Here is a 12,759-nt window from a genome sequence, read left to right on the forward strand (position 1 = left end):
ATGTAGTTGTAATAGTAATTTGTACATGTACAAATCTTGAGAAAAAATACAACTAAGACTACTTAACATTCCTTAGATTTATTGGGAAGACTATCTGTAAACTTAGAAGGGACAAAATCATAAACATGTGTTATCTGATTTTTCTTCTATTGTCTCTTGTTCCTCTCATTTTTAGTTGTTAATGTGGCGGATTTAAGAGGGAGTGCACCCGGCGCACCCCCCCCTTAAAATTATCAAAGTTAGCGTAATGTAAATATGTCTACTTGGTAGACCTCTTTTTTACCCTACAAAATCTCTAGAATCCAGGAGCTTCCGAGGGCTCAAGGCGGCCTGCCTATTTTTGGGGCCCCCTCTAACTTCAATTTCTGGATCCGCGCCTGTTTAATATTGTTTACCTTACATCAATTGATCGCAAAATGCAACGATTTTTAGGTCACCTGAGTAAACTCAGGTGACCTATTGCTATCCGTTTTCGTCCGTCGTCGTGCGTCGTCCGTCGTGTGTTAACATTTGAACATTTTCAGCTTCTTCTCTGCAACCACTGAACCAATTTCAACCAAATTTGGTACAAAGCATCTATGGGTAAAGGGGAACAAAAATTGTGAATTTCATGATCCCTGCCCCCCTGGGGCCTGAGGGGTGGGGCCAAAACTACTAAAATTGATGCAATCTTAAAAATCTTCTTTACTCCTGGACATCAAGCAGTCAAACTGTTTGCATGATTGTAATCAGCATTGAGTCTTCTACCAAAATTGTGAAATTCATGGCCCTGAGGTCAGGGGTTCTAGTGCTAGGGCGGGGTTAAATAAGTATATAGTGAAAATGCATTATTTCTTTGAAAATCTTCTTCTCTGCTCCTGGGTATTAAATAAACCAACTAAGTACATAGTTATGATGAGCAAGAGTGCCTCTACCAAAATTGTGAATTTTATGGCCCCAGGGTCAGGGGTTCTGGTGTTAGGGTGGGGCTCTATTGATTATATACAGTGAAAATACATGATTTCTTTGAAAATCTTCTTCTCTGCCCCTGGGTATTAAATAAACTAAGTGCATGGTTATGATGCGCAAGAGTGCCTCTACCAAAATTGTGAATTTTATGGTCCCAGGGTCAGGGGTTCTGGTGTTAGGGCGGGGCTCTATTGATTATATAGTGAAAATACATGGAATCTTTGAAAATCTTCTTCTCTGCTCCCATGTATTAATAAACTAACTAAGTACATAGTTATGATGAGCAAGAGTGCCTCAACCAAAATTGTGAATTTTATGGCCCCAGGGTCAAGGGGTCTGGTGTTGGGGGGGGGGGGCTCTATTGATGATATAGTGAAATTACATGAATTCTTTGAAAATCTTCTTCGCTGCTCCTAGGTATTAAATAAACTAAGTGCATAGTTATGATGAGCAAGAGTGCCTCAACCAAAATTGTGAATTTTATGGTCCCAGGGTCAGGGGTTCTGGTGTTAGGGCAGGGCTCTATAGATTACAGTATATAGTAAAAATACATGAATTCTTTGAAAACCTTCTTCCTGCTCCTAGGTATTAAATAAACTAACTAAGTGCATAGTTATGATGAGCAAGAGTGCTTTTACCAAAATTGTGAATTTTATGGTCCCAGGGTCAGGGATTCTGGTGTTAGGGCAGGGCTCGTTTGATTATATATTGAAAATACATGAATTCTTTGAAAATCTTCTTCTCTGCTCCTAGAAATTAAATTAACTAAGTACATAGTTATGATGAGCAAGAATGCCTCTTCTAAAATTATGAATTTTATGGCTCCAGGGTCAGGGGTTCTGGTGTTAGGGCGGGGCTCTATTGATTATATAGTGAAAATACATTAAATCTTTGAAAATTATCTTCTCTGTCTCTGGGTATGAAGCAGATGAACTACCTATATAGTTATGATGAGCAAGGGCCCTAATCTTCCAGAATTGTGAATTTCAAGTGCCTTTTTAAAACTTGTGCAATGTGTGGACCTAGGGTCAGGGGTTTATGTCACAGTGTTAGGGGCACTACTGATTATTGCTGAATATTACTGATTAGTTGGAATGCATTTTTGTTCCCCTACCCTGCGTATGGGTATTCAGTAACCAAGCTAAGCAACTGCTAAATGTATTGTTATGATGATCAATGGTGCCTCTTTCAAAATTGTGAATGCCATATAGCATCTGGCTTAAAACATTAATCAAATTCAATAACTGGAAAGTTGTTGCATAATGCTCAGGTGACCTATAAGGCCCGTGGGCCTCTTGTTTTTTTTTTTTTTTTGTCTTTGATCTCAGAATTTAATTTTTTTCATAATAGAATATTTTGTGTCTATTTATTTAGTTTCCTCTTGGTTTTGTAAATTCTATCTTTCACAACAAAAAACCTTCATTCCTAGGCCCCAAAATACTGGTTAAAGATTCCAGAAACAATGGAGCTGCATCTTTATTGTTTCTTTATTCACCAGATGAAAATCTGTCGCTTGATGATCTGCGTAAAAAATGTGTTTATTTTTCATTCTATGCTTTGCACTGTTTCCATATTACTTTTTTCTTCATTATTTTTTTTTTCATTGGAACGAGTAAAAAAATAGAATTAGGAAATACATAACGTTTTACATAAAGATGCAGCTGATTTACCATCTGAAAAAAGACTCTCACAAAATATGCCTTCAATGGTGGAAAACCCCGACAGATAAGATCACTGACAATGTTTGTAAAATTAAAATCAATCCTGCTGTTTTAAATATCATTAAAAGAATTGGAATACAGCATTAACATGTATTTACCCACCCTCATTCGTAAACCCCCCCCCCCCCCCCCCCCCCAAACACACGTGTTTTGTTTAGTCTCCGTCCCAAATTACAGAAATCTACAGAATGTTTCCTCGATAGTTCGATCAAGCGACAGATTTTCATCTGGATAGAAAAAAAATAATAAAGATGCAGCTCCATTGTTTCTGGAATCTCTAACCAGTATTATGGGACTACGAAGGAGGTTAAGATTTTGTTATCATGAGAGTTAGATAAAAAAAAAAACCCAGAGAAATTCAAATAGAAGCAAAATATTCTATGATAAAAAAAAATTAAATTTTGAGATCAAAGACAAAAGAAAAAATCCAATATCGCTGCATTTTTTCCATCAATTGAAGTAAGGTACACAGCATTTTTTAAACAACTAAAATGGGGGAAATTAACAAGAGGAAATAGAAGAAAAATCAGATAACACATGTTTATGATTTTGTCCCTTCTAAGTTTACAGATAATCTTCCTAATAAAATAAATCTAAGGAATGTTAAGTAGTCTTAGTTGTATTTTGTCTCAAGATTTGTACATGTACAAATTACTACCCCGGTATTACAACTAAATGCGTTTTGCCATTGACAAAGTGTACATGTACAAAATGACACAGGTAATACTACTAAAGTCAAATAATTCTGCGTACATAATAGAACTACTCTTACTTGTAATTTGACGGCTCATACCGGCCATCGTACCTTTACCTCCGTCCGTCTGTCTGTATACAATGTTTGAAAGTGATATTCATCCTACAGTTTCAGTCTGATTTCAATAAAATTTGGTACACTAGTAAGCTACACTAAGATACATAATTTGGGGAATGCGTTGTTGTCTGAATTACGTGAGCGACCAAAAACATTGGCGTACATTAAGGTTTTTACAATTCTTGGATCTGTAGCTCTATGCTTTATCTGTTCGAATTTTCTCAAGCAGAGAGCAACAGTTCTGCATGTAGGAAGTGACTAGCACGTGGTGACATAGTAAGCAGAAAAGTTATGTTGTGTTTCAGCACCACCCAATACATATTATACATATATATGTTGAAAAAGAAATAAAGTATCATTCTAAATCGGGAAGTAAATACGGGTTGATCATGTGATTAAATCTTATAAAGCCCTAACATGATTCCTTATTACTTTTTTTTTTTTTTTTTTTTACATTTTTGGTTGATTTATTACAAATAGTAAGGAACATCCCCCCCCCCCCAAAAAAAAAATTGAATGTGTTGAGCACGTTGATCACATACGACGTCACTTTGAAATAACGTAGATTGTTTATGACCAAATAATTTAATTTTGGTTGTACCGCGTCATTTGATTGGATACTATGATAACATACCGCCAACTGTCACTCGGGTGGCTCGTACCACGCACAGTAACCTCGGACGTCAAAGGTGTTCTATCATCTTGCTGATTCAGTCATGCGATTTTATTTGAGTTGTAATTTTAAAAAAGCAATATACAATGAAGAATTAGAAAAATAAAGAACCTTTTTTTTGAAGACCTTTAGGCAGAGTGAAATATGAAATGAGTGACAAGGCAGTTTCCGGCGGAGAAACCACCGCCTAACACATCCGAGATTTGAATGGAGCGTAGCGGAATCAGCCGAGGATTGCTGATTGGCGACTGTAAAAGTCAGTGCTTCTTGTAGTAAAAGTTAAAAAATGACTCGACTTAGCTCCAGAAAACAATCATATTTTATGCATTCCAGAAAACAGGTTTCGCTTGCATATGGAATGCATAAAAATTGTTTCCTTGAGAATAATAAAGTTTTGAACCGAGCCACTTATAGCCAGTAGATAGCACCTGATCCAGCCTCTGGTGTTTATGGTCCATTTGGTGAGGTATTAAAATAGAATGCAAATTAGGAAGTGCCCCACATCAGCATATTGAGAATATTTTTGCCACCTTTTTTTTTCAAAAACAGACAGTCAAAATAATTATAATGAAATATACGAAGATAACAAATAGTATTCAAGCTCATAAGTCCATTTTTTAAATAATACAAATCAGGAGCAGAGCAAACATGGATCTAAAACTTTATCAGAATCCATGGAAGAGTGAGAATTCTCTTACAACCAGTCAATGGCCCACCGTCTGCTCCATATCATGATCGGTGAATCACTGAAAAATCCATAGAAAAGTCATTATTTACTAACAATTAGTATGAAAAGCTGACATGCGATAACCTGTGAGTTTGCTCTTATCATGCATTATGACAAGAACAATGAAAAGAATTGTCACCACATACTTCGAAGGTAGAGACAGAAAGATAAGATGTTTGCTAAGAGTGATTAGAACATCCGTTTAAAGAATGGTGATTTCCTCGCCGTATTTGGCATTATTTTTGTTTGCGTTATATGGTAAGTTTCAACATTTAGTCTTTTGTTTATGAATCTACATGTATATTGAATGCGTCTCAACATGCTCAATCAAGCCCAGCTTCAGAGTGGTAAATTTATTACTTGATATTGTCCTTATTTTTTTCAGACTTTTCAGAAGGTGTTTTTACTCCAAGTAAGCCGACTGTTGAATTTGAAACTGAAAAATATTTTGCTGGGAGACTATGGTTGGAAAGACTGTATCTAAAATGCAATTTTACACCATCGTCCGACACCTCTCTCCTTTACATGGTTAAATGGTATGATGATGCTCATATCGTGTATACGTCATCATTAGTTACCGCTGCAAATATCTCGTCAACATATTTCAGAAATGAAAATGGTTTGCGTGTAGCATCAACGGTAATTAACTTGAGGATTTTAGATGTAAAAGTGATATTTTGAAATTAGTCCAATACTAAATGATTTATCATTTTTGCAACTTATCTAATTAATTCAGTATCGTTTTCCGCAAGGTTTCATGTGCGGTTTTTTCAAAGAGTGGGAGCAATGACCCAGGGCATCTATCTCTCCGAAGTGAAGGTTTCCTTGTGGGGATTAAAGTAAAATATACCTTTACATTTTAAACACCTGTATTCATTTAATATTCACATCTTTAAAATAATTTTCTAGGTATTTTTGACAAAAATGAAAGATTTTATCCAAATTTTGCTATCATCAAAATATTCGCTGCAAAAAAATGTAAAAAAATGTTTATAGTATTTCATTTAAATGGGACATGAAATTCTAACAACAAAATTTTCTGTGTGTTTCAAAAATATCTTGAATGTTTACTTTAAGTTAGCTTCTTGTATAACGGTGACTTCTTTTGATCAAAAACAAGGCTAAAAGTCATTCATATTAACTCAAAACTATAAATTAAAGAGCGACTTCAGAAACATTGAGATTTGAATTCCTTTATTTTTAACAAACATAATTGCGTGAAAAGTTGTAAGTTTGTCTTACATACAGTTACGAGTAATAAAAATGAAAATTCTCTTAATTTTAAAATACATGTAAGTGACCTTTTTGGATATACAGTCAAAACAAGATAAATTAAGCCTCTTCTATCTATTCACATAAATAAATAGAATTTTAAAAAAAATACAGACATATTTCAATTATATACTATTTCTTTTGATATTTGAAAAAAAAAGACTGTACCATCTCCAGTCGAAATGGTAAGAGGACGAATGGCTAGAATCGGGCTTTACCTTACAGTTCCTTTTGGATGCGTGTTTTACTACCCACAGGACAAAGAGCCTATTAATTGTGAGTTAGAAATTATAATAAGCATTGCAAAAGAGTCCAGCTGTGACCCACATATAATGGTACAGGATGGATGTGGTCTTCGAATAAGGAAAAGAGAATGGAACGTCACCAACTACATAACTCTGAATCTCGTTGATAATTACAAATACATAATTCCATTGCAATATCAAATAACTCTGCAATCACGATATTTTAACTATGGTAATGAGTGGAAACATTTTCAGCAAAACATTACGGTAAGTGTATCTCAAATTACTGTAAATATACACAACATTATCAATATTCATGTATTTTTTGGAGATCAAATCAGTCGGAATCCCAATGGATACCAGCTGTGCTCTTTTATTTAAAGACCTATCAAATTACATGTTTATTCAGATGAAGATTTTTTCAGATATCTCTTGTCGATGATAACCACTGGAAGGGTGCAGTTTGCACAATCAATAGCCATGATGTTTACATGACAACTTTTAACAACAGGTATTTTCAAAGAAAAGGGATAATTTTTATATAAGTTTTTAAACATCAATTTGACATGCTTCTCAAAATCTATAAATAGTAGCACAAGTCTATATACTGTTTTGTACTTGATAATCAAGTTTGAGCTATAATCAGAGAGCTTAGAACAAGAAGCCAATGGGCCATATCGATAACCTGAGCACTGTGGCTAGAAAAAAAGCAAAAATCATTCCAGTATTTAAAAAGCTTAAATGCATTAATAAGCGGTCCCAACTTTCCTCTAAAAAGGGGGGGGGGGTGATTTGAATTAACTTGAACCTACACTCATTAAGAATGCTTACATATTTCTTTGACTTACTGTGAGTTTTCCGTATACATCTTGTCCCCACCCTACCCCTAAGTCTCACCATTTAAAGAAATGAATCTACACTACCTGAGGATGCTTCCACATTAGTTTCATTTTTCATGACCCATTGGTTCTTGAAATATGACTTGAAATATGATTTTTGAAGATTTTTCCTATATATTCCTATTTAAAACTTTGATTGTCTATTGTGGCTCCACCGTTCCCATGGGGGCCATGACAGGAACAAACTTGAATCTACACAATCTGAGAATGCTTCCATATAAGTATGACCAATCATGGCTTTTTTGTTCTTGTAAAGAACGTTTTTAAAGATTTTTCCTATAAATTCATTTGTAAAACTTTGATCGTCCCTTGTGGCCACATCCTAACCCCCGATGGCCATGATTTGACCAGACGATTCTACGCTACCTGAGGATGTTCCTATAGATATGGCCAAACATGCTATGTTGTTCTTGAGAAGATTTTTAAATATTTTCTTGAATTTTTATATGTAAATCTTGATCACCTATTGTGGCTCGCCTTACCCTCGGAGGTCATGATTTAGATAGATTTGAATCTACATTACCGGAGGATACTTGCACATTTGTTTCATTCTTTCCTGACCCACTGGTTCTTGAGAAGAAGATTTTTAAAACATGCCACCAATTTTTCACTATTTCGTAATTATCTCCTAATGAAAGAGGGCGTCGCCCTTTATTTGTACCCAAGGATGCTTTGTGGCAAGTTTGGTTGAAATTGGCCCAGTGATTCTGGAGAAGAAGTTGAGAGTGTGAAAAGTTTACAGACAGTTAGACAGTCGGACGCCGGACAAAATGTGATCAGAAAAACTTACTTGAGCTTTCAATGATGGAAAAAATTATATCTATTTGAAATTTGATATGTATACTAGTGAAAATTTTAGAACGCATTGATGTGTATTTTGCAATCTAGACAACTTCGTCATAATTTTACTGGACAACCCTCGCACATATATATATATCCAAGGCCAGTAGCAATTTCAGTTGGGGAGGGAGGGGGGACCAATATTTCAGTTGGGGCACTATCAACTTCCAAAAATCCCTTGACAAGCAAAATAAAGAGAAAGTCATCTTTCATCTGTTTGAGGCGTTTTTATTGAGCTGCTACTATATGCTGCTGCCCCAGCAGCATATAGTAGCTTTTTTCAATAGTAATCTCTATATCGGCAAAAAATATTGGAGGTGAATGGGCTTAAATTCCATGTATATCGTTATTGCTTGGTGTTGTAAAACAATAAAAACCATTTCTAACGTTTATTTGCCTCTTTATTGATTAAATAACTCATGCATGGTTTTACAGAAAATTTGGCATTATTCACGCTGGGACGTACATCCTTTATAAAAACATAGATTCTGAGGGAATACATACAGAAGTTGGTATACTCTACTCTCACCTGCTTTGTAATTTGCTAAAAAGAAAAAAAAAACAACTTATAAATCATGCAGTTATTTTATTCATTAAATGAAATAATTGTTAAAAATCAACTAATGAAACAACAACAATGTACTATTATATTTTAGGTAGACGTGAAGTTGCAGTCTTGTGGGGGAGATATGTGTATATGTGGAGTGGCCGCCATGGCAGGAGACGATGTTTACATTATTGATCTTTGTGGAACCCCTATCTACATTGGATTTACGAAATGCTTAAATAATGTTATTGATGTCAGTAAAAATGACGATCATAATTTCAGGGTAAGATACATGAATGTGTCATGCTATAGAACTTTATTATGCCCACGCTTGAAAAGCGGGAGGGTATGTCCGTCCGTCTTTCCATTAGTTCGTCTGTTTGTTACGCTTTGTGGTACCATCCGCAACTCCTCTCATACCACCGAATGAAATTTGAAGAGACTTTCAGAGAATCTTTATTACATAATGCCATTTTGCAACTCCTGGTTTACTTTTTGATGCAACACATATTTTCGGTTTCCCATTGCAAAACATACACAAAAAAGGACTCGTCCAAAGATAAGAGGCTTTTAGGCTACAACGTTCTCGTGAGTTCTCTTAATTCACATGTTATTCACCTATATTATGCTTTTTAAATCCATTTACACTTTTTGTATTTGCTACAAGTGTGCAGCATACATTGCTACAAACTTGCTGCAAGCTTGCTGTAATGTAGCTAAAGAAAGCATGACAGTCTATACAAAGCCTTGGTGTTTGCGACAATCTATAAGGTCAGAGAATAGAGTATACAAAGCCTTGGCAGTTTGCGGCAAGTGTGCAGCAAGCTAACAGCAAACATTCTACCATGCAAATGAGGTCTGCTGCATGTCTGTCGGAAACACGGGATTTTTCAAATATGCAAACATTGCTTCGAAGCCTGCAGCAAACATTGATGCTAACTAGCAAGAAAACAATTTCCTTATTGTTTTTGGTCCATTCATGTATATATGCAAGCAGCAAGTTCGCAGAAAACTTTTGACCTGACTTTATCTGTTTTACAGACAAAATCTGAAATAATGCAAGTTTCTGAAGTGTTGATAGACTCTCTCTAGTCCCTAGACAACATTAATTTCCATACTTTTAATAAAGTGCACTTTTTTCTAATACTGTATATACACAAAATTAAGAACTGTACAGTTAACAAAACTTCTAGGTGTTCACTCTAATAAATGTATACTTGTTCTACTTTATAGAATGGTACATGATATTTTCAAATTATTAAAACAAATGAGTTTTCTAAACAAATATTGAAAGAAAATTAAATATTACCGATGAAAACCAAAGTTCCGTTACGAAGCTTAAAACCAATAGATATGTACTTTGCGGCACGTGTTTTGTGTAATGAGCATCTTATTGTGATTTAAAAACACATTGGCAAAATGACCATTGGGAAAAAAGGGAGAGCCGTTGGAATGTTAATATGTGGACTATCCTTGCATCACGCTTTACTCATTTTTAGCTCACCTGAGCCGAAGGCTCAAGTGAGCTTTTCTGATCAAAATTTGTCCGTTGTCTGTTGTCGTTGTCGTCGTCGTTGTCGTAAACTTTTCACATTTTCATCTTCTTCTCAAGAACCACTGGACCAATTTCAACCAAACTTGGCACAAAGTATCCTTGGGTAAAGGGGATTCAAGTTTGTTCAAATGAAGGGCCAAGCCCTTTTCCAAGGGGAGATAATCATGAATTTGTTAAAAATTAATGGCATTTTTAAAAAATCTTCTTCTCCAGAACCGCTGGGCCAGGAAAGATGAAGCTCATGTGGAAGCATCCTCAGGTAGTGTAGATTCAAGTTTGTTCAAATCATGACCCCAGGGGCAAGGGTGGGGCCAAAATGGCCGACCCAAGTTTTACATAGGAATATATAGGAAAAATCTTTAAAAATCTTCTTCTCCAGAACCACTAGGACAGGAAAGATGAAACTCATGTGGAAGCATCCTCAGGTAGTGTACATTCAAGTTTGTTCAAATCATGACCAACGGGGCAAGGTTGGGGCCAAAATGGCCGACCCAAGTTTTACATAGGAATATATAGGAAAAATCTTTAAAAATCCTCTTCTCCAGAACCACTGGGCCAGGAGTGATGAAACTCATGTGGAATCATCCTCAGGTAGTGTAGATTCAAGTTTGTTCAAATCATGACCCCCGGGGCAAGGATGGGGCCAAAATGGCCGACCCTAGTTTTACATAGGAATATATAAGAAAAATCTTTTAAAATCTTCATCTCAAGAACCACTAGGACAGGAAAGATGAAACTCATGTGGAATCATCCTCAGGTAGTGTAGATTCAAGTTTGTTCAAATCATGACCCCCGGGGCAAGGATGGGGCCAAAATGGCCGATCCAAGTTTTACATAGGAATACAGTGGACCTTCAGATATCCGGACGCCAGATATCCGGATGCTTCAGTATCCGGACGATTTTTCATCGGAACGAAATTTTATATGCTATTTTGTCTTGTTTAACTGGTGATTCAGATATCCGGATGCTTCACATATCCGGACAAATGGACTGGGAACCAAAGCGTCCGGATAAATGAGGGTCCACTGTATATAGGAAATATCTTTAAAAATCCTTCTCAATTACCACTGGGCCAGGAAAGATGAAACTGATAGGGAAGCCATCCTCAGGTAGTGTAGACTCAAGTTTTTTCAAATCATGACCCCCGGCCCTGGGGATAGGGTGGGGCCAAAATGGGCGACCCAAGTTTTACATAGGGATATATAGGGAAACCTTTTAAAATCTTCTTTTCAAGTACTTCAAAGCTATGATTAGTGATACCCGGGGTATTTATATGGAATCATCCTCAGGTAGTGTAGATTCTAGTTTGTTCAAATGATGAACGCCTGGAAGGGGGGGGGAGTAAATTCAAGCCCGATGTGCTCAGGTGAGCGCTGTGGCCCCTGGGCCTCTTGTTATGTTAGTATTTAATTGCCCTTGATATTACTTTTAAAAATGAACAACCAGTATCAAAACCCATTTAAAGTTTAAATGGGTTTTGATACCAGGGTTGTTAATTTAAAAAAAAAAAATTAAACACATTTTTCTATTGCGTCATTTTCATCTCCAATTTATCACAATTTGAAAGCTTTGAACAAAATTTAACCCAACCAGAAGTGACCTTGATCTTCGTCTGAGGTCAAGGTTTTGCGTCACACCAGGTTAAAAGAGTGTTAAATTGTCCTAAAACAATCTTAGAAACATGAAAACAAACAATTTCAATCGTATGTAAATGATAAGAAATTATATAGGGGAAGTTTCACCCCCTTCGTCCTAACCTCGGTTGGGCGAATTTAAAAAGGGACGAATTCCAAGAATACAGTATAGTTTCTTTAAAAAAAAAAACTGACTGGGCGAATGTAAAACGGAGTAAAATTGTTTGCAAGTGTGAAACGGCGAAAATTAATCGGGCGAAAATAACCCTAAGTAGTATAAGGCGTCCCGATAGATATTCATTCTGATTGGCTGAGAGAAATCACGTGATCAGTTCTGATTGCTTGAGAGGGATAGGTGGGTCAACTGAGTGCAGTCCTAGCCCTAACTAACCCTAACCCCCTAGCCCTAACTAACCCTAACTAACCCTAAACCCCTCTAACCCTACCCCCCTAGCCCCAACTAACCCTAACCCTAACTAACCCTAACCCTAACCCCCTAGCCCTAACTAACCCTATCCCCTTAGCCCCCTCTAACCCTAACCCCTTTTAACCCTAACCCTGGGCTAGGTGGGTCAGTATATAACCCCTAAATATGGTGTTTACACTATGTTTACATTGGTACGTTGGTACTACGTTTTGCTAAACTATACAGGTAAAATACTTTGGGGCCGTGTGCAAAACATTTCAAGAATGACATTATGACGTCACGCTTCACAGTCTAGACAGTCTAGCCAGCCAGCCGGTTCAAACTGGATTTCCTCAAAAGCAATAACACTAACACAGATTTTGATTTTTTTTTTTTTTACAATTTTTATTCACAATGAAAAATACAAAAAATGATTTTAATTTCCACTGTATCGGCATAAGGGACATTTCTGGTAAGAAG

The 12,759-nt window shown here is 36.3% G+C and overlaps 1 protein-coding gene across 1 annotated transcript; it reads left to right on the forward strand.

Annotated features, from left to right (window-relative positions):
• Window positions 1-5,055: 5,055 nt before the first annotated feature.
• Window positions 5,056-8,966, forward strand: LOC134274168 (uncharacterized; the record flags this gene model as incomplete). The annotated part of the gene is made up of 7 exons (XM_062756425.1): window positions 5,056-5,138; window positions 5,266-5,519; window positions 5,633-5,719; window positions 6,314-6,664; window positions 6,823-6,908; window positions 8,572-8,644; window positions 8,793-8,966. Coding segments are annotated over exons 1-7 (1,074 nt in total), but the record flags the coding sequence as incomplete, so codon positions are not given.
• Window positions 8,967-12,759: the final 3,793 nt, after the last annotated feature.

Source organism: Saccostrea cucullata, unplaced genomic scaffold, assembly GCF_032062105.1.
Source record: "Saccostrea cucullata isolate Sc308-1 unplaced genomic scaffold, CSIRO_AGI_Scuc_v1 ctg7604, whole genome shotgun sequence".
Lineage (NCBI taxonomy): Eukaryota > Metazoa > Mollusca > Bivalvia > Ostreida > Ostreidae > Saccostrea > Saccostrea cuccullata.